Source organism: Papio anubis, chromosome 16 (assembly GCF_008728515.1).
Source record: "Papio anubis isolate 15944 chromosome 16, Panubis1.0, whole genome shotgun sequence".
NCBI lineage: Eukaryota > Metazoa > Chordata > Mammalia > Primates > Cercopithecidae > Papio > Papio anubis.
In genome coordinates this window covers 49,724,141-49,745,882 of record NC_044991.1, presented here as the reverse complement: position 1 = coordinate 49,745,882, position 21,742 = coordinate 49,724,141, and the positions used below count along the sequence as shown (strand labels likewise).

Here is a 21,742-nt window from a genome sequence, read left to right as displayed (position 1 = left end):
ACTGTAATTATCAATCAGTGTGTCTGATAACCTATCCTGTATTTGTGAGCTGATGAAAGTCAAAAACAATAGTTTAGTCTGTTTTGTATTCCCAGGATCTAGCTTAGTGCTTGGCTCAATAAATGTGGGAGGTATGAGAGAGGAAAGGATGGGAAAGGAAAGGAAGGAAAGGGGAAGGAGAAGGGAAAGGAAAAGGAAAAGGAGAGGCTTTTGAATTCTTGAAAATAAGTGATAGGTCACATAAAATCTAAGAGTCATAATGGCTTTTAACATCATGTGCTCCAATCTTTTCATTTAGAGTTGGGAGAAATTAAGGCCCCCTAGCAAATTGGTTGCTTCAGGCTTTTCCCAGAATAATTCTCTCTCCAGCTTGCCAGGATTCTCAGTAGGAGGACCCAGGTGCCATTCATTATGATGGCTTCCATTTTCCTAATCTTTTTTTTCCCAAAGCTAACCTTATTCCCACTCAGAGTTACTGTGACTGTCACTTCCTTACCCAGAAGTTGCTCCACACTTTCTTAAGCAAATGAAAATAACTCCTATTTACCAAATAGTTGACACCTTTCAGGCCAAGGAAATGAGAGAAGATGTCACAGAGAGGGGAATTTCTTTTAAGCAAAAGACATTATAGTCTATGAAATGAAGTTGGGAAATAGAAAAGAAAGAGGGGCAAGTGAAGGGGTCTGCTAAGGCCGCCTCCAGGCCATTCATCAAAAACTTCAGGAATTTTCTTAGAATTGCTCTAAAATAATAGTATTAGCTATTTAAAAGTGACCTCAAGAGATGTGAGATTCTTATATTTATTTTTATTCTGGGAGCATACGCATTGAGGTAAGAGTTTTCAAACACTTGCGTATATTCTGTACAAAATGTACACTTTATCTCGTTTCTATTTTGAATTTCAAACCAATTTATGATGAGTAAGCAGCAGTAGCTGTAAGTTTGACTTTAAATGATGAAAAATGATTAAGAAAAGAAAAGATGATGCCATAAATTGTGTTCAGCAATTTGTTTTGGGACATAATGGAAAACTGTGCATGACTTCCTTACGAGTAGAATACATGTGCCAAAAAGATCACTGTTTACAAACATGAAAAGTTAGATCCACAAGTTATTGTGTTTTGTGAGATCATCATTACCTGCTATTCCTGACCTTATTATATTTAAAAAAAAAAATGCCTGTGTCGTCTTAGGCTATTCCTCCACCCAATCATAAAAAGGACAAAGTTCTTACTATGTCAATTCATTGCACTATTAGTCTTGGAATTTTATAGTGGTAGGTGTCCTTTGTTGGAGAATGAAATTTACTCTACATTCTGCACTTTTTGGATATGTGTCAGGCAAATGAAGGATGAACAACTTAAACTTTTGTATTGTGAAAACATCATCTATCTGGAACATTTGTTTAAAAGCTCATAAGTCAAAAGAAAGACATTCATATTGAAAAGATTTTTATTTTAAAAAAAAAAAAGGCAACTTGGATTTCAGTCTCTCCCTTACACTCACAGAAGCAGCAGCAATTGCTATTCTGGTGATTGTGGAAGAAAGCACCCCTGCCTTCTGTCTCCTGGGTGTCTTTTCTGCATTTGCTAAGCAGGAGCTTTTTTGGATCCAGACAGTGTTCAGTGGTGCCCACATGAAAGCAATTAACGTCAAACTGAAGGGAAAATGTCAACCCTGAGTCATAGAAATGATTGTGATTTCAGACTGTGTGCTACTGTTAGTACAAACTCACCTCTCCCCAGAAAAAGAAAACAGAAATCTGCATCAGCAATAGTATCTCTTCTTTCCTTCCATCCACTCCATTGCACAGAGACAAGCTACTCTTCCGCGTACCTCTGTCTGCCTGGCTTCTGATGCCTGGCAGCTAAGTAAGCCCTGATTGCATTACCTGTGTGCCTAGCGTGGAAGCAGGAACACGGGTACCACAAAAAAAAAAAAATCACCATAACTTTTTGGAAGGAAGAAGAGTTCTAAGAAAATCTGGCTTCCTTGATTAAATTTCTACCTCCACATATAAAATTTTGGGGATGGCAGGGGAATATTGACATACTTTGAGAGAGGCAGGTTGATCTGTTTCACCTTTCACCTTGATATTGGTTGCCATCTTTAGTAGTTAAGCCAAATAATGCCCAATGAATAAGCTGGCACTACGAATTAAAAACACTTTTTGAAAATACCATGCTAATAATTTTCCTAACGACTATATTATAATTTTCATTCATTCAACAAGTATTTACAGGCATAATCAGCCAATGAAAAGGAGAAACAAGAAGAGGGAAATTAAGGAAGATATTACAAGAAAACATCTGAGAGCTAAACAAAAGTACTGGTCTTAAAGTCTAAATAGCAAGTATAGGAATGGAGTAGGTTCAGGTAATCAGTAGGAAACTAGAAGATGACAGATAAATGAAAAAGACTTAATTTTTTTCTCTCCAAAAGAAAGTTAAGGTAGAGGGGTGGGGATAAATGTACCAGAAATGTATTATCCAAATATCAACCATGCTAAAACATGTAAGAGTTTCAACAACTGAAGAAAGAACTTAAAAAGATCCATATATACTTGTTATTAGGAGTGTCCCTTTGGAGAGCCATGTGGGTTACGGTGTTAGAACTAAAACAAATAATCTGATATATTCTAATATATGGCCCAGCAGAAAACTATAGTTGCAATTTCATACTCATGTAAATTTTTATTGGACTTGTTTTAAACTTTCAGAATCAATTTATATGCAAATAAAGTCGCAATTATGAATGCTGAACAAAGATAAAAACTGACAATTTAAAAGTGAGTTTAAGCTAACAAGAGTTGGAAGTAAAAGGAATGGCAGGTAAGTGTCTTCCTGTCACAGAGGAGCCAAGGGATACTATTTTTAATGAATGGATCAAGAGAGTTTGAGTATGTTGCTTGAGTGTTTAGAGGTGACAGGGAGGAACGGGCATGAGTGATAGAACTCTAACACAAGCAAGGAGAAAGGGCAGGTGAGAGATGGAGTCAAAGATTTAAAGCCTCCTCAATCAGAGCAGGATATTATAGTCGAATTCTAAAATCAGTCAAGAAAAAGCATTACACGTGTGCACACACACACACACACACATGAAAAAAGCATCACACACACATATATATAAATAGAAATATGTAAGTAAACCCCAGAAATTTAAGAACAGAAATGCTGAAAATAGTTGTTAAGAAACAGAACTAGGACATAAAAGTGATCATTGCCTTTCCAACCCCTCTGAACAACTTTTAAGAAACTCTGTCTCTGTTTCATTGATAAATAATAGTTTTTTAGGTTACTATCATTTAACAAGCATATGTTACACCTGTCACTGGTCTAACATGAATTATCCCAATTCTCCCAAAAGTCCTATGAAATAAGTTCTATTATTACCTCCATTTTATAAGACATGAATATTGGAGGACAAATTTTAAAAGACTTGTCCAACATGATTCTGTCACTCAGGACTTGCATTTGGCCTGGACTAACAGAAAACCAAATCAAACAATAGCTGAGACAAATTAAGGATTTTTAATTTGTGTTTTGTTCGGTTTTGCTTTTCTTTTCTTTTTTTTCTCATGTAGCCGGAAGCCTGTCATGGGTGCCACTGGCTGGGGTGGGCATTGTGGGTGGTAAGAGAATTTACCAAGACAGTAATAGGTAAAGAAAGGCAGATTTATTAGAGAAAGTATGAAGATATGTTGCAAAGGTGCAATGGACAGCACAGCACAGAAGGAGCTGTCTGCAAAGAGGCAGGGATTGAAGGGAAGTTTCATAGGGTCATGATGGAGGGGCTATGTGCAGAATGAGGTCATGCTGCTGGAGTTACTGGGAGTACGTGCTGAAGGAGATATTTGGGAACAGAATGTTGTGCCAGCGGCTTGTCTGTGATTAGCCATCTCAGATTGTTCTCCCCAACCTAGGGCGCTTTCCTCAATGTTGCTTACTTATCTTATTAGGACTCCACAGGTGGTCTCTGGCACTGATTCAGGAGCTCAGGGATAACAAGGCTGAGTGAGGGCCCTGTGATTCTCGTGGCCTTTTTCTCATAGATTGAGATGACTCTGTGGCTCTATTCCATTTACGTTCCCTACAGTAAAAGGAAAAGAGCACCTATATCAGGAAACACATTTTCCCAGAACCCTCCAGCAGGCACCTGCTTACGTGTGATTTGCCACGTGGCACATGGTGGTCATCCAGCTGCTAAGGACATTGGAAAATGGATATATTTTTTCAGTTGGACATATTGTTGGCGTGAGTACTGTTGGGTCTCTGTTAGGCAAGACGGATAAAATATATATTAGATAGCATTTAGCAGAAGGTCCCAGCTAGAAAATAGTAGAATGGTGTTCTGAAATCCAATAAATTATATTCATAATAAGCTAGAAAAAGGATCTGCAATATGAAAGTCAGGAAGAGCCATTAAATAAACTGATATCAATATTTTACTTTTAAATTAGAAGACAAGAAAAAAAAAACTGTGTTTAAGAGTCACTATTCCATGGCCTTCACAGGCAGTGAGAATGATCAAAGATGGAACAATCAAGGCCAAAGGCAAAGAATCATTCTCATAGCAGAGGAAGAACTAACGGGATTGAGTTACCAAGGGTCAAATACCCTCTTCATTTGAAGAGAAGAATCTAGCTTGCAACAAGGTTTAAAATAAAGTTGTAAGGTATGATTAAGGTAATTTAAAACAAATTTATTTCCAAATGAGAAAATTATATTTCAGCAGAATTCTGTCATTAAATTATAAGTTAATGAGGAACTACCTGTGCCTAGTTCACTAATCAGTTTTCAAGTAATGCAGTTTTAATTTTGTCAAACTGATTTCATAATAAGCAGATAAGCAGCATGCTTAATGGCCAAGAAATTGCGATTGCTCCCCTTTTTCTGTTTCACATACATCTTACTAAGGAAATTAGCAGTGTTTTTTTTTACAAAAATCCTTTTTTATGTGATCTTTTCAAATGGAATTATTTCTGTAGTGAACAACAATATCAATTATTATTAAAGACCCCACTTACATTTATTGTCTATGGTACGCAGCACTGAGGCAGATACAACCAAGGTAATAATTAACACTGAGACTGCTAGGATTCAAAGGCATAATAGCAAGTGTTTTCATAAGAGTGACATGAGACTGTTGGAAGAATCTTTTCAGGAATGTGGTGGATTGACATGAAATCCACAGAAATGAAACTTTGGGGGTTCCATATATGAGCACACAATTAGCATTTTCTCAGTTGTACAAATGAACAATGACTCAGGAAACTAGCAGGAGGGAAGGGAGGAGGTCTCCCCAGTGGATGCTAAGAATACACCTGAGACTCCCAGTGATACAACTGTAATCGTCTCATTGTGAAAAACTTCAACAGAAACAAATATCTCTCCGTTCTTCTACTCTGTGCCATGGACGTTGCTCTTTGGGGGAGTTTTAATTTTTCCTGTTGAAGAATTCGCTTTAAGTTCATTTTCATTTTATTTCACCACGTTAAACTTTTCCCATTTGGCAGAGGAATGTCAAGAGGACTAGGACATGCTAGAACTGACAGCCTTGACTCTTCCTTAGACGATCAGGATACCATTTAGCACAACAGTGCTTCACTTATCTGAAAAAAAGATGCTTGAGCAACAGTTCTTCAGAATACAGCCCAAAACATCAACCAAAGCATAAGTATGTCTACCTAGCCAACATAGATGCCCAAACCCTTACACAAAAGCTTCTGTACTTTATTAATCGGAGAACTTGCTAGTCCCATGTTATATCTAGGACTCCTAATGTTTGCCAACTATTCCAATATAGTTCACGTTACAACAGAAATGCATAAAGCCAGTATCACAAGCCCTCTAGCCAAAAATGGTTATTGAAACTTATAACAATAGAGGAGATATAAAAACTAATTTTAAAAGACATAAATTATAAAGCATGGAAGTCAGTCACTTTCATTTACACATTCATTTATGCAGTCAACTCAGTGATTATGAATCTATTACCAATTTTATAAAAAGAATGCGAGGCAGAACTATGAGATCCCACGTAAGTTATGAAACAACACACACCCTTTCCTTCTGTCTGCTTTCCCACAGGGCTCCTACGCAATGGGCGTATGCCATGTTTGCTATACTCTCCCCTCTTCTGGTCACTGCTTCTTTCCCAGATCCAATTACTCTGTTGTCATGGACAATGCTAGGTTCTTACCTGATTGATTGTTCAAGAGGTAGACCAAACAGACCTTTCCCAGCATTCTTGTTATTGAAAATGAAGGAATTAGCCAGACCTTCTCTGGTGGTGAAAGACACCATATGTGACAACTCTTGGTGAAGTTGGTGGCCCAGGGGAAGAACCTGTCAGTAGGGAAAAGGAAAATGCCCTCAGGAAGAGAGCAGCGTAATGGCAATGAAGAAAGCCTGTGTGCATTCAATCTCCAAATTCCTGATGATCGTGTATTATAAATGCATTCTTTGACTGTAGTTTTTCCTTCAATTACAGGAAACGACACAGTGCCCTTAATACTTTCTCCTATTTCTTAAGTTAGAGTAGTGCTTTTGTCAACTGTAGCCTAAAGATATTTGAATAACATTATCTGAAAATAATTATGCACCTTTCCTTGATTTGAGCAATATTATTATGCTAGTTGTCCTAATCATGACAATATTGAGTCCTAATATGTTTCCTAGCTTTTAGTTTATTTGGGGTATTTTTATAATTATGTATGATTGGCAATCATTTCTTTTTGAGTATAAGATAAAAACAAGAACACTTTGACCATGATATAAGATCTTCACTGCTACCTAACACAGAAAAACTGTACCAGAATTTTTTCCAAAATTCTAGATGTTCAGTATAGTATGATAAGTGCAGTGAGTTATCAGATAGTCCTTTCTGATTTTAACAAAAGGCTTTCCAGCTCATGTACCATCTTTCACCATGAAAAGATTCTTCACTGCGTCACTAAGACAAATGCTCAGCAGGATGAATTCTAATGCATGCCAGTAGTGAGAGAAATGTATTCAGCCAGGTGAGGCAACGCTGGCTGAGTCACACAATGTTCCTCCTTATGCACGTCACACACCGCCACCCCCTTATGAGTAGAGGTGATCAGAATGACACCATTATCAATGACAGCAATAGGAGTTTGCCAATAAATAAAAAATAAACATAAAACACTAAAACATAGTTAGGACCTTTACATGTCTCACCAATATTAAAATATCTTGTTTTAAATTATTATATATCCCAGGAACTTTTAAATATTAATTCAATAGAGGACAAGATAAACAGTGAAACACAGATAATTTTTAGGGCAATGAAACTACTCTATGTAGTTAAATCTCCCCAACTCTTTCTAATGCTGTACCTATTTCTGGTGTGAAACTAGCCCCTGGTAAACATACAAAACTATATCTTGCCCTCAATTATAGATACTTTTACTCATGCAGAAAGTTGGCAGGGAGCTAGAAGTGTCTAAAGCTTGGCCATGAGCCTACAAAATATTATACCAGAAACACATTTTTGAAACCAGTAGTTATTATTCTTAGTTTAAAATTATCTATTTTGAGGAAAATTGATTTTTAATTTGTCAGATAGTTATTGTGAAATGCTCTTCTGTGTCTGCATAAAGCTTGGTGAGCAATAATTTTGCTTCTGTCTTGCAGCTATTCTGTACTGTCTTTTTAAGTCCTCTGCCAACACACAGAGTTCAAAGTCTCAGTATTTCTCACCTGGACTACTGGACTGTTACAGCTTCCTACCTGAGTTACTTTTCTTTGGATTCTCAGCCTCAAATCCATCCTTGACCTGGCTGCCAGATAATCTGTCTGATATGCAGCCTAGCCCCGGTATCACATTTTTTTTTTACCAATTTATCTCCAAACACTTAAATGCTCTTTATCCTCTGACCACAACTCTACTTTGTTGTTGCTACCCCCTCTCTCTTTTCTAATTCCTATTAGACTACTTTTTGTTTGCTCTAACTCCTGCCATGTTAGCTCACCTCTGGTTCTTTTCCCAGTTTTCTCTGCTCAGGTTTCCCTCTTTTCTTCCCAATCACTCTATGTTCCCTGCTCCTCCAGTTCCATCTCGAATGTTACTGTATTACGTGACAGCATATTATCATATTCCTTTCATCATTCCATTCCTTATCATATCATATTCCTTAAGTCAGGAAGCAAAAAACAAAAGACAAATCAAACAAAAGTAGAAATAACAAAAAAACAGGTGTCAAAGCAATCAAACTAAAAGACATTATTTCATTGAAGAGGGAGCCGAGTTAACTACAACAATATCAGATGATGACCTAGCTCTTGTGTCATCTTCTCTTGGAGAATTTTCTAGGGGTTTGGGCCCAGAATGTGTTGCGTGTTCCAAATAATCACCCAGAATGGAACTTCTATATTTGTTTGTAGACTTGCTCTTTTCCATTATCTTGGAAGCCTAGTGAGATCATTGCTTTGTGGTATGAGGTAGGGATTAAGATTAGGAGAGTAGTGAGACATTGACAGTGTTGGGAGAAGGGAGAATACTGCATATTGTGTGGCATTGTGATTGACTGGTATAGAGAATTTCTAGAACTGTAGTTAACAGTTAAAGATATCAGGTATAGCTGCTTTGGCATGAATAGTAGAGCAGGAAGATTATGTTTGCATGTTCTGTTGGAAACATATTTGATCATATTTTAAACTTTTTAATGACTCTTTATCTGTTTGTAATTCAAGGAAATAGTAAAAAGTGTTTAGTTATTGAAGGGAAACATAGCAATTTTCTATTTATACAAATTTTAAAAAGCGGAAAAAATCTTTGTGTACAAAGAACATCTCCTTAGGAAAAGAGTAGTCCCTCAGGGACTTGAATTTACTTATGTCATTTTTACCCAAAAAAGGGATAATAAAACAAAAGAAAACAAAAAACCTTTGGCATACACATTGAACTAATGTGTCTTCCTGGAAGCCAAGCTAAAAGCATGTGTCTAATGACTGTGCAGTATTTAAGCTAATGCAAGTGTGATTTACATTTTTCAGGAATGGACAAATGAGGTTTTCAGTTTGGCAACAAACCTGCTGGCCCAAAACATGTCCAGGGATGCATTTCTGGAAAAAGCGTAAGTCACTCTAATTTTATTGCTAAGGGCGTTGCTTCTTCTGAGTCAGTTTCCTTTCTCCTTTGTGAGTCTTCTGTTTATGCCACACTGACTTCTCACACTGATGAACATAAATTTTCCCTTGGGATTTGTTAGAGAACTGATACCTCCCTGGTTCAGAACTGGAAGACTTCCAAGAAAGATTGCTCTTTCCTCCAAGCTGCACATCCGTGTTACACCTGGGCTGAACTTGCATGAATGTCAGTGCTTTTGACACACAATAAAGAGACACTTCCAAATCCTGGCAGCTGTGCTCAGAACTAAAAATTATTAATATCAGATAATCCTCTGCTTCTACATCTGCGTGTGTCCTCTCAATTATTAATCTGAGGAACAGCAGATGTTCCTCATTTCTCTAGAGTTATAGATCTCTGAAAGATGCTACAATACCTTTCCTGACTACTTAAATCAATAGGCTGATGTCCTGATTCCATCCCATGTAGATGATCCCAGCAAGTGTTAGTAAGAAAAGAGAAAGGATCTAAAGGAAAGAGAAGAAGGAAAATAAGGAAAGAAAAGCAAAACAAATTGCCAGATCACTCTGGAATTGCCACAGCCTTTCTAAAGCTTCTTTGACCAAGGAAAATAATGACTTAGGCAAGATGAGCAGCAAGGAAAGCTGGTTGTGTTCGTTTTGGAAGCTGTGGCTGGTCAGGAGGTTAGGAAGTCTTTAAATCAAAACCACAAGTGGAAACATTAATAGGTGGTCCTCTATTTTGTTTAACAGAGTTGTCTTCCCTCTTCTTATGTAAGACATACCCATCATTCCAGACATAATACCTCAGCCACATTCTTTTTTTTTTTTTTTTTTTTTAACTCTTCTATGAATTCCTTTTGCTTTTAGTCAATATCTCAGGTCTTCATTTAAGGGCTTTTTTATGGGATTGCCTCCTCGACTGAGTTTGTTACCTTAAGGACTCTTCCTTCATGCCTCCCCCTCTTCCCTTCCTTTCTTCCTGTTTCTTTTTACCTTGTCTTTGATTTTATCATCCTTCTTCTAGAATATGTTTTCCAGGCAATGTTTCTAGAACATTTGTTCTTCCATGCAATGTTAGTGAAAGGGGACACAGAGGTACATAACATGTTTTATCTGAAACATAGCACGTTATTGCTAGTTGGCTAATCAATCTCTACTACGAATGTCTATTCCAGAAAGATGTCTCCCTATGGATAGCTACTATGCACATGTCTTTTGGTGAACATATTGTGAATATTTTTGTGGCGCACATCTAACTTTAGGATTGCTGGGCCTTAATGTGTACAGCTTCCTGAAGTAGAATTCCTAATGTATGCATCCATCAACAGTGACCTAGAGTTCTCATTCTGAGAATGAATATATAAGCAAACAATAAGCAAAATATGGTTAGATCTCAGAAACATACTATTGAGTGAAAGAAGCCAAACAAAAGAGTATGATTCCTTTATGTAAGGTGCAAAAACAGGCAAAAGTAATCTATGCTATTTGTAGTCAGGATAACAGTTCCCTTTGGCAGGGGGTTTGGGAAGGGCTTCTGGAATGCCGCTAAAGTGACAACATTCTATTTCTTAATCTGGGTGCCAACTGTGGAGACTTGGGCAGTTTGTGGAAATGTCGCAAAATGTACAAAGGCATGGGGTGTTTTGAGTGTACGTTATTCTTCAAGAAAAAAAGCTTTTTTAAAAAAATCAAACCCTTGTTTTTCTGCTTCTCCAACAGCTATACTAAACTTAAGCTGCAAGTCACTCCAGAAGGGCGTATTCCTCTCAAAAAGTAAGCTTTGTGAGCATTTCTCATTATTCATTTTATTTTCCTCAAAGATCTGAATCCGTGCCATGGCTCTGTTTTGTTTCTCCAGCAGCCTAAGTGGGAGTGTGGAAATGCGTGGTAGCCCCGTCCTCCCTCACACATGTCTCATGTCAGTGCAGCTGCTTTCCTCATAGACATCTCCCCGGGGCTTCCCTTTCCTCTGGCATTATTTTCAAGAAATACCAAAGCAGGAAGTGGGTGGAGGAAGTGGAGGGACCCTTGCTGCTAAAACCAAAAGGCCATCTGAGATTCAGATCTATTCTGGGAGTGGAAATTGGCTGACCTCAGTGCCTCTTTCTACCAAGATGGCTGTAGCCCTCAAGCAGTGGTTGCAACCTCAGATGCTAACTGGAGCCAGGCAGGGAATATAAATGACGAAACAGGTCAGGAGGAGGAGGAAAAACTAAAGAGCAAACCTTGTCTAAAGGAGACAACAGCTCATCTCTACCATATATCCTGTGGGACTGGTGAGCACCTGATATTAGATTGTCTAATGTCTTTATGGAACCCCTAAACCTAAATTAGTGTATTAAATTGTGCAGTACTTAAGTTTTATTTTTAAATCAAATTAGTAACCAAAACAAGTCCATCTCTAGGTCATATTCAGCCAAAAGTCTTTAACTTTTGACTTACAAGCTACTAGAAAGCTTCTGCGAATACACAAATTAAGCCAAGCACAGTGGCTCATGCCTGTGATCCCAGCACTTTGGAAGGCCAAGGCAGAAGAATTGCTTAAGGCCAGGATTTTGAGAGCAGCCTAGGCAACATAGCGAGACTCCATCTTTGCAAAAATTTTAAAAAATTAGCCAGGTGTGGTGGCACATGCCTTTAGTTCTAACTACTAGGGAGGTTGAGGTGGGAGGATCACTTGAGCATGGGAAGTGAAGACTGCAGTAAGCTGGGATCATGTCACTGCACTCCAGCCTGGGCAACAATGTGAGACCCTGTCTCTAAAAAAAAAAAAAAAAAAAAAAAGAAATAAAAGAAAAGAAATTAATTTAAAAATAAACAGAAATTAAAAATTAAATTTATTAATAATGCAAGGTACACCTTGGGGCAATGGGTAGTAGTAGCAAGGGGACAGAATTAATAAGGATGTTTATTTTAGCACTTAATATTGGAGATTATTTAATACAATATTTTTTAACTGGGTCAGCACCATAGTCCTAAAATATTTATTTTTTACTGGATACCTTAATTTTAAAAAGCACACAGGTTGATGCAAATGCATGGAGGAATGTATCTTTTCATTCTTTAAATATGAATAACAAATAGATTTGACTGAATGGAATATTTTGAGTTGGATCATCTATTAGTGCTGTGATCTATGTGCCACTTAAACCTCTCTCCTTTGTTGTGTTCACTTCACAGCATATATCGCTTGTTTTCAGCAGACCGGAAGCGAGTTGAAACTGCTTTAGAGGCTTGTAGTCTTCCATCTTCAAGGGTGAGCATGTTGTGTTATGCTATAGTCTGAATGTTCAGCCCCTCCAAAACTCATGTTGAAACTTAATCTCCAATATGACAGTTTTGAGAAATAGGGCCTTTAAGAGGAAAATAAGAGCCTCCATGATTGATGGGTTAATGAATTAATGGATTATCATGGGCGAGGAACTGGTGGCTTTATAAGAAGAGAAAAACAGACCTGAGCTAGCATGTTCTTCCCCCTCACCATCTGATTCCCTGTGCCACCTCTGCCAAAGTAGAGAGTCCCCACTAGCAAGAAGACTTTTGCCAGATGTGCCCTCTCGACCTTGGACTTCCCAGCCTTTGAAACTGTAGGAAATACATTTTGATTCCTATATATTATACAGTTTCAAGTATTCTGCTATATGCATCAGAAAACAGAGTAAGACTGAAAATTGGTACCAAGAGGTGGGGTTTCTGCTCATAACAAATATCTGAAAATGTAGAAGCAGCTTTGGAACTGGGTAATGAACAAAGGCTGAGAAAAGTTTATAGAGCAGGCTAGAAACAGTCAAGACTCTGACGAGGCCTCTTTTTACTCCTATAACTCCAATCAATATTTCAATCTAGAATGACCATTGCTTTTTGTAGATAAAAAAGTTACCTAATAAGGTAATATTTCTAAAATAGCCAAAAAAGGCTAGCATTATCAAGATGACAATTTGAAATGTGGTTTCAAACTTATTCACAATAAACGCTTCTTGATGTTTTTTTAAGATATTAGCTAATGATAGTGTTGAGTTAAGAGGCGAGACTCAACTCTGGTGGTGGGGTATGGACACCGGACCAAATTAAGGACCAGCTGAAACGGGGGAGCAGAAGCAGCTTTCCATAAAATATGCCCATGTCAGTTTACCATTGCCAGAGCAACACCAAGGAATTACTACCCCTTTCCACGGTAATGACCTCATGACCCAAAAATTACCACCCCATCATAGAAATTTCTGTATTAACCACCCCTTAATCTACATGTGATTAAAAATCAGTACAAATATAACTGCAAAACTGGCTGAGCTGCTACTCTCAGCACACTGCCTATGGAGTAGCCCTGCTCTGCGGGAACAGGCATGGAGCTGTAACACTGCTGCCTCAGTGAGGTTATTTTCTTCTACCCTACCACTCGCTTGTCCTTGAATTATTTCCTGAGTGAAGCCAAGAACCCTTGCAGGCTAAGCCCTACTTTGGGGCTTTCCAGCCCTGGGTCAGTGTGAAGCCATTATGTTTAGGAAGATATCTGAAATATTGATTTCATCTCACCTTAGCATTTTAGAATGTTTAGTTTTAAGATTTATAAACTATGTACACAATTAGTATGGTGCTGTGTGCTTATAAATAAATTTATCTACCTACTTTACAGAGTTGTGCTCAGAAAGTTTTTGCTGAGAGGGGTGCAGGATCTAACTAGTTTGGATAACACCTACTTTGCTCATACGGTGGTAAAGTAAGTGAGAGGACAAGCATGTAACATGCTTTTTGTTTTTATGCCTGACACATACAAGGTACATCATGTACATTAACCACCTCAAATGAAATAATTTGCTTTCATTTTGATTAATTTCTACGTTACTGGCTCTAAAATGATTTATTACTATTGTTTCTGGAAGTCCATTGCATAAAACTTTTTTCTCATGCGGAGCTCTCCTTTCTATTACAAATTATTTTTATCTTAGTATCTAAGCAACAAGGCAGCATTTACCTAAGGATAACACATAGGAAGAACCTTTGAGCCCCTCAAAATGTGCCAGCAATATTCAAGTTGCACTGAATAAGGTTGCAAAGCCATTCTTAGACTTATGATTGAATTATAAAAGTATTGAGTGCTATGGTTAAATTTATCAGCCAATTATTGTTGTGAAGACTTTTCCAAACAGCAAAGTTCATTAACAACTTTGGTACGTCACAAGAATGAAATAAGAGCACCTCTCCACTATCACCTTTCTTCTATAGGTGGAAAAAGCTAATAAGGCTGCAAAAAGTGAGCAGAGCTGTGGAAAGGCTCCCCCAAAACATTTTCACCTTCATTTTATAAAGCAGAATAAAATGTTTGAATCTGCTTGCTATTGCTTTTTTGTTAGATGCTTTGGAGTAGGAACATAGGAACAATATAACAGTTAAGGTCCTGTCCCCGACTTCAACAAATATTTCTTAGGCACTTACTATGTGCCCATAGGCATTGAGAATATGGTGGTGAAGAAAATGAAACTCAAGGTTTCAAGGACAATAGAGTCTTCTGGGGAAACTAGCCAATAAGCATGCCAACAAATGCATTTGTAAACTGGGGGAAGTGCTATAAAAAGAAAGACTGGAGAGCTACTATTGCAAGAAGGGAAGCTCATTCCAGAAAAAGAAAACAATGCATGCAAATCCCTGAGGCTGGAAATAATTGCCCTACTGGGTTTGAGCAACTGAAAAAGACTGCTGTGTTCAAGCATAAAGAGAAAACCTGAGAGATGGATTTGCAAAGACATGCAAAGAATTCTTTTTCCTTTGCAATCACTTCTGATTTTACCTTTTCTGGATAACATCTCGTAAAATATAATAATCAAAATATTTAACTTATGAATCTAACTAAGGGAAAGAAGGAATAGAAAATTAAATGCATCAACCAATTCCCTGTAAATTGTAATTTTCTAAACAACTGGATTTTGACCATTCAGTCAATAAATATACATTGCGTAATCTGCTATGTTTATTATATGTTCAAACTACCAGACCAATGTCAATTGCAGACAAATTTAAAAGGAAAATGAGATTCAAATAACAGCAGTTATGTTTAAATTGGAAAAAATTATCTCTAACAAATTAAATGTAATGACAATTATCTAAAGTTGGAGATAACTTTAAAAAACAACCTCTATGCTAAAACTTTGAAAAATTATAATTCATAGTAAAATATAATTTACTTGGATGACTTATAAAATTAGAATGCTTTTTAAAAATCTAAAAACCAAAGACAGTTTCAGAGCTAGGAAATAAATGTTTCTGTGAACTGACTATGACAAATCAAAACTCCGTTTTAAATCTCTATAAAAATTTCATTTCTACATAACAATGACTCTAGAAAATATCCATTAATTAGCAAAAAATGTTGGTCATATTGACAAGGGGCATTTTTAACAAGCCACGGAAGAAAAGGGTTATATAAATCATAGATGGTTCTGCATAAATGGGAGCGTATTTTGTAGCCAAGTCACTTAAACTAGATTTAATTGTGCTCTGTAAATAGATATATTACCAGAAACACAGTGGATATCCTGTTGAGACTTTTTTTTTTAAACAGGATCTTTGTGCACATTGTTAGGGATAAATAAGGCACTTGAACTTGTATCCTGGCCGACATGATCCACTAGAATAACACGTTCCTTTAGAAGGTACTACTCTTTCGAAATTACAGTTGCTAGCCTGAAGTTACCCTAATTGTTAAAAGGTAGTACTGAATCCAAAGAGAGAGACAAAGCAATTGCCGTCCTTCTATTAACAACCCAAACAGATTTTCCAGTGAGACCCTTGAAAACTGTTCCGTATTCAAAAAATTACCACTTTACCCACAAACTTTCTGAGAACTGAAAATAGTTTATTTGCACCAAATTCCCTTGATTTAAGGCTTATTAACTTGAAAAGAGCTCAGTGACATTTGGAATTGTATAGTAGTCTTGCCATAGCACTGGCATATGGAGTTGCATTTTAACGAAGAAGATCAGGAATAAACCCATGTATTTGTTTCAAATAACAAAGTTTATTGTAGTTGATGGGCACACATGTAATACAAAGAGAAATTAATTATTTTAAATTTGAAGAATAGTATAAATTTTACTAAATACTATGAATAAAATGTGTAAAATGACTTCTGTGTGTAACTGTAATATATTGCCTTTCTTCTGTGCCTTACATCCTGAATATAAATCAGAAACAATCATTTTTGTATTTGTGATTCTTAATATCACTAATATCAAAATTCTACTTTAAAACCACATTAAGTATTCAGTTCATTATGAGTGATTTACTTGTAATTATTTCGTGTATTCCATGGCTAATTGGCTAATTCAATGGTTTATTTATGGTTTCAGAATAAAAATATTAACAATATGTTGAATTTCTGAATTTACTGGGAAATTGTCCATCAACTTGTCAAGACAAACAAGTCTATATGTGGACTTTATTCATTAGAGTCTGCTTCAATGAATTAATATATTTTAAAATAACATTTTTTCTGAATTTTTTTCCAAAATTTAAGTACTCTTTTCTCGTATAATTATTTTTTAAATCTAGAAATGTATAACGAAGAAAATGCAAACCACCATCCCAAAACTAATAGGAATATTTAGTGTACTTGCTTACAGTGTATAGAATTAAGCAACTCAGATTCAAAATATAGTCATTGTCACCTCATCACACCCATTTGCTCACCCAGGACCTTAGACAAGTTTTGTAACCTCCTAGCACCTGAGCGTTCCTATCTATAAAAGTAGTACAGTAATAATGCCAACTGCAAAGAGTTGATGGGCTTACATGAAAATATTCAAGTAAAGCTCATAGAACTATGTTTGATATATTGTAAATGCTAATTATTATTCTCATTTTGAGTATTTTTCATACGCATATATTGGAGGGATCTTGTTTTTATTTTTAATCTGGCATTTGGATATGACATTACCAGGTCTATGAAATCTAGAAATGCAAATGCCACCAGTGCTACCACCAAGATTGTTAAAATTTTTCCCTTGAGAGTCCTTGTATACAAGCATGGTATTGAAGCAATTCAATTTTTTCAAGTTTGCCAATACTTTGCAGTTTCTAAAATAAATGGGCCTGGTTCAGATTACTAATTTAGATTATACTAGCCTTCTTAAGTCATCCTTCAAAAAGGTCAAACAACAAGAAGTAATCACTGACAGTGCATTTTGTATTGGGTGCCTGATGTGATGGACCAAGTCCTGGATTAAAAGGGAGGACCCAAGGTCTGATATCATCTCCTGGGTTCATCCAGCAAACACTGGTTAGGTATCTACTATATGCCGGGCACCATGCTGGGAACACAAAGGAATTAAATAAGAGATTGTCATGTCACTCAAAAGCTCATAGTTCAGTAGAAAATAAGACATATAAAAAAATAAAGGAAAAGCTGTGGAAGGATGCAATGATGAAGATAGATAAAGGGAGACTGTGAACACAAAGAAAAAGTAGTGTCATATCTAGCTGATGTGGTCAGGAAGGGTTCACAGAGGAATATTTGAACATTGGGTAGGATCTTTAGAGTATTAGACCTTGGATTTCCTCCTAGACAAACAGGAAAAATGAATCCGTGCCATTCACTTCACCAAGTTGTGAGATCCAGAAAGAGAAAGTATGTGAATTAGCTTTGTGAATTTCAGTCTTGTTTAAACTGCAAGGAATTAGGGATTATCCATAGCTTTTACCTAAACGTCTCCACTATACCCTTTCATTTTAGCTTTCAATGATGCTTACTTATTTTAACTCCTCTTTACTAGACACTTTTTTTTCCATTTTCACCTACTAACCCCAAAGACTTTGGGGTATCCTCATCAGTCAAGTTGGGCAAAAGAAAAATGAGACAAAGAAAATCAGCTATGTTGAAATGTTTTCTTCTTTCAATATGCTAACATCCAACTCGCAATGAAAATAATGTTGTGTTTATTCAGATTATCTCATTAATTTGACCCCTCCTAATTCACAGCTGGTGCATGAACAATGGTAAGATTTTAGTAAAGCATATTGTTCCATCAAATTATGTGTCAGGACTCTTATGTAAATGATGTTAGTTAAATCTGATATTTCAAAGGAAATAACAGCACATGAGTGTTCGCTGTCAATTTCTCCACATTTCTCAATAAATTACATCCATTCATTTAGTAAATATTTATTTGTACCTACTCTATGTGGCACACTGGAAATAGAGCCATTAACAGACAAGACACATGTCCTAGCTCGTGTGCATCTGCAGATTGGCAAAGAATAGAGAGAACTGTATAGCTGGGAGCACAATACATTGAGTGTTGAAATGTGAGACATGCAAGGTGTGATGAGTGCACAACTGGAAGACAAAACCCAGTTCAAGGAGAAGGCAAGGCTTTCCAGAAAAAGAAGTTATAAACTGAGACGGGAAGGAAAAGAGAGGTCAGTAAGTGAAGGATGACAATTATTGCTCTCCTTAGATCAAATTAATTTATGTGTATGATGGATGAAGTTGGTAGAAGGGGAAGTGAGGTGAACTCTATTTAGTAGGGAAAATAGGAGAACACACTTGAGGTTCATAGAATCCAGTAAAGCTGGAGGCACTTGAGTCGGCCAGCAGTGCTATTGAGCACGTTCTCGCAATTGATTTTAAGTATTTCTCTTCCTTGTGCCTAACAGCCAATAAGTAAGGTAGATAGGGTCATTTTCATCTATTAAAACTATTTACAGAGCTCCAGGTGTCCAACTTAGAGAGAGGGTGGAACTGAAAAGTGTGCAGTCTCCAGCTAAAGAGATTTCTCTCTTTCTATAAATCAAGTGGAATTTTGGAAACGTGCTTGCAGGTTACACTTGTTCCCTTTCTATGAATGCCAAAATACTAATAAAACAATTCACAAGAAGTCCCCACTGCTCTTGGATTTGACCACTTGTGTTTATTTCAAAGTTTGTGCTCAAGTAACCTAAGTTATAATGACACAACACATCTATGTCTAATGATTCATGTATTGTTTGGTTGTCTCAAAATTCTGTTTTGCAAAATAGATTTTTTTCTATCTCTATACATGGATTTAGTAAAGGAAATGTTACTTCATTCATTCATTCCACAAATATGGGTCTTCTGCTATTGGCCGAGTGATGAGCTAAGTTCTCTTATCTGTTTGCAAGTGGTGAACAACTTCAGACAATAATTTTTAGACATTTGTATAACTGTACATTTCAGAACATATGAAAACAGTAAAAGGAAGGGTGTGTTCTTTTGTTTAAGGGTTTGAAAAATAAAAATAATCACATTAACACGTACCTGAAATAGGAAGACTGCATGAAAAATGTCCTTCCTGTTAACAAAGGCTTGAATACATGCTTCCGGTTTCCATGGCAGCCCAACTAAACAGAAAAATAAGTCATAGAAGTGGCCTTTTATATCAATGACTTGCTTCCTAAACAACAGGACCAGGAGCAATCAGTGGAAAAATAATGACTAGTGCTGTCCTACTTACAAAAACTGTTTTACAACTTATCAGATTATTTAAACCAGAGGGAACATTGTTTGAAAAAAAATGACACAAAATTGGAATTTATGTTTTCATTTTGACTCTGTCTGTCTCTACGGTAATTACTTCAAAAAAAAAAAAAAGATTCAAGTAAAAAAAAAAAAAAAAAAACCTAAAAATAATTCTGCCAAACAGACTATCTTTCGTAGGTCTAACTTACTTTAGAAAATGTATGTAGGAAATGGCGTTAACATCCCTTTAGCAGGAGAAACTTCTTAAGCTTAAATTAAACTGAAAAAGCCACAGAAAAAAGGGTTTGACACCCTAAAGTCGGTGTCCAAATGAATGCTACGGTCAACCCCATAGGTGTGTTATGAATGTTTACCCTGACCTCCTAGAAGAAAAGGAAAAAGAAAGGAAAGAGAGGGGGAGAAGGTGAGGGAGGGGAGGAAGAAGGGAGGGAAGAGACAGAGAAAAAACAGGGAGGGAGGAAGCTGGGGAAAGAAAAAGACCATTTGCTGACTCTGTTGTTTTATTTCCCAGAATGATTCAATACCTCAAGAAGATTTCACTCCAGAAGTGTACAGAGTTTTCCTCAACAACCTTTGCCCTCGACCTGAAATTGATAACATCTTTTCAGAATTGTAAGAGTACACATTTTAACCCACATCTTTTTCAGCTTTCATTGATTCTCAGGTGACTAGAGCAGGACTTTGAGTGGTAATTGGAGATGGAAGAATATCATACACTATGTTTAAAAGCAATATTCCTGTGTGATGTTTTGGATAGGATCATATAATCTTGCCCATGAGGTGCAACCACTGCTTTCAATGAGTACAAGTTTGCTGTGATATATTGTCGGAGGTAGTTGTTTTTGTATGCTCAGATAACTTTGTATGGTTGAAGGATTATGGGTAGAACAGGGAGTCATCTTGGCTTAGTGGAGATAGACTCATGTCGCAGGAAGAACTCTGGATTGGGAACCAGTTAGTTTATCTCTCTGGGCCACATTAGCAACATGAGAAGTTTGGATTACTAATAACCCCCTTAGCTGAAGAATTATTTGCTTTTATGTTAGAAATTATAAACTTATATTAAGGCGTTACTTTTTTTGAAAGATTAGAAGAACAAAAGGAAAAAAAAAGAAAGAAAGAAACCAAGGCACTAAGGCAAATATGGGGAAATTAGCAGTTTACCTTTCCTGAAATACTGAAATCTACATGACAGAAAAACAATACAAAATGTGGTAAACAAAATAAGGATTTCTTCAAATGGAAGACAGGCAAACAGTACTGCTGAAAATGACATTGCATATTCTTGCTTTGTGCTGTTCATTGCCATCATATATTTATTGAACATCTGCAACATTTGTACCACTGAATTTGTCTTTAGATGATCAATACAATTGAAATGGGAAGTTTGAACGATATGTTGAGGAGTTATAGTCTCTTGTTGAAGCCTAACTGTAACTTTTAAAAATGCTCAAACAGGTTGTTTACTTTAAGTAATGATAATAAATACATATTTAAATGATTAGGGATATGGAGTTGGATGATTAAACCAAAATTTTACTGTCATAATCAAAAAACCTCTGTGTTCTGTTTAGAGTGGTGCACCCTTCTGCACATCGTGCAGTGTTTTTCTACTGTGAGTTTTCTTACCCATTTGGTATTTTTCAAGAGCATTGGGTTTTAGTGGTAGCAATTGCACAAGATATTTGCAGCCCATAGAGGTATAAAAATCATGTTTTTAGGGCAAGATAAGAGTTTCAAAATAGCATTTTCTTATCAAGCATAGCAGGATTTTATTTCCCTAGAGTTAAATGCAAATATATGAATGAAACTTAGTTTAAAAAATTCTTATTTATTGGTTTTTAACTGTTTTTAGTGGTGCCAAAAGCAAACCATATCTTACCGTTGACCAGATGATGGATTTTATCAACCTTAAGCAGCGAGATCCTCGGCTTAATGAAATACTTTATCCACCTCTAAAACAAGAGCAAGTCCAAGTATTGATTGAGAAGTATGAACCCAACAGCAGCCTCGCCAAAAAAGGTCAGTACTTCCTTTCACACCAAAGGGAAGTTCTTGTTTCTGATTGGGGGTAGTCACACCCTGGGAGTTAGGAACACCAATGATTATTAGATTAGTTTCCTCTGTTTACAAA

At 36.6% G+C, this 21,742-nt stretch overlaps 1 protein-coding gene across 3 annotated transcripts in view; it reads left to right on the top strand.

Moving 5' to 3' along the window:
• PLCB1 (phospholipase C beta 1) overlaps nucleotides 1-21,742 on the top strand; it is a 738,719-nt gene that overhangs the window by 491,039 nt on the left and 225,938 nt on the right. For all 3 annotated transcript variants that reach the window (XM_031656114.1, XM_031656115.1, XM_031656116.1), the window contains exons 5-9: nucleotides 9,021-9,100; nucleotides 10,836-10,889; nucleotides 12,297-12,372; nucleotides 20,120-20,220; nucleotides 21,464-21,630. In XM_031656114.1, the coding sequence (XP_031511974.1) occupies nucleotides 9,021-9,100; nucleotides 10,836-10,889; nucleotides 12,297-12,372; nucleotides 20,120-20,220; nucleotides 21,464-21,630 (478 nt within the window). The remainder of the gene's footprint in view (nucleotides 1-9,020; nucleotides 9,101-10,835; nucleotides 10,890-12,296; nucleotides 12,373-20,119; nucleotides 20,221-21,463; nucleotides 21,631-21,742) is intronic.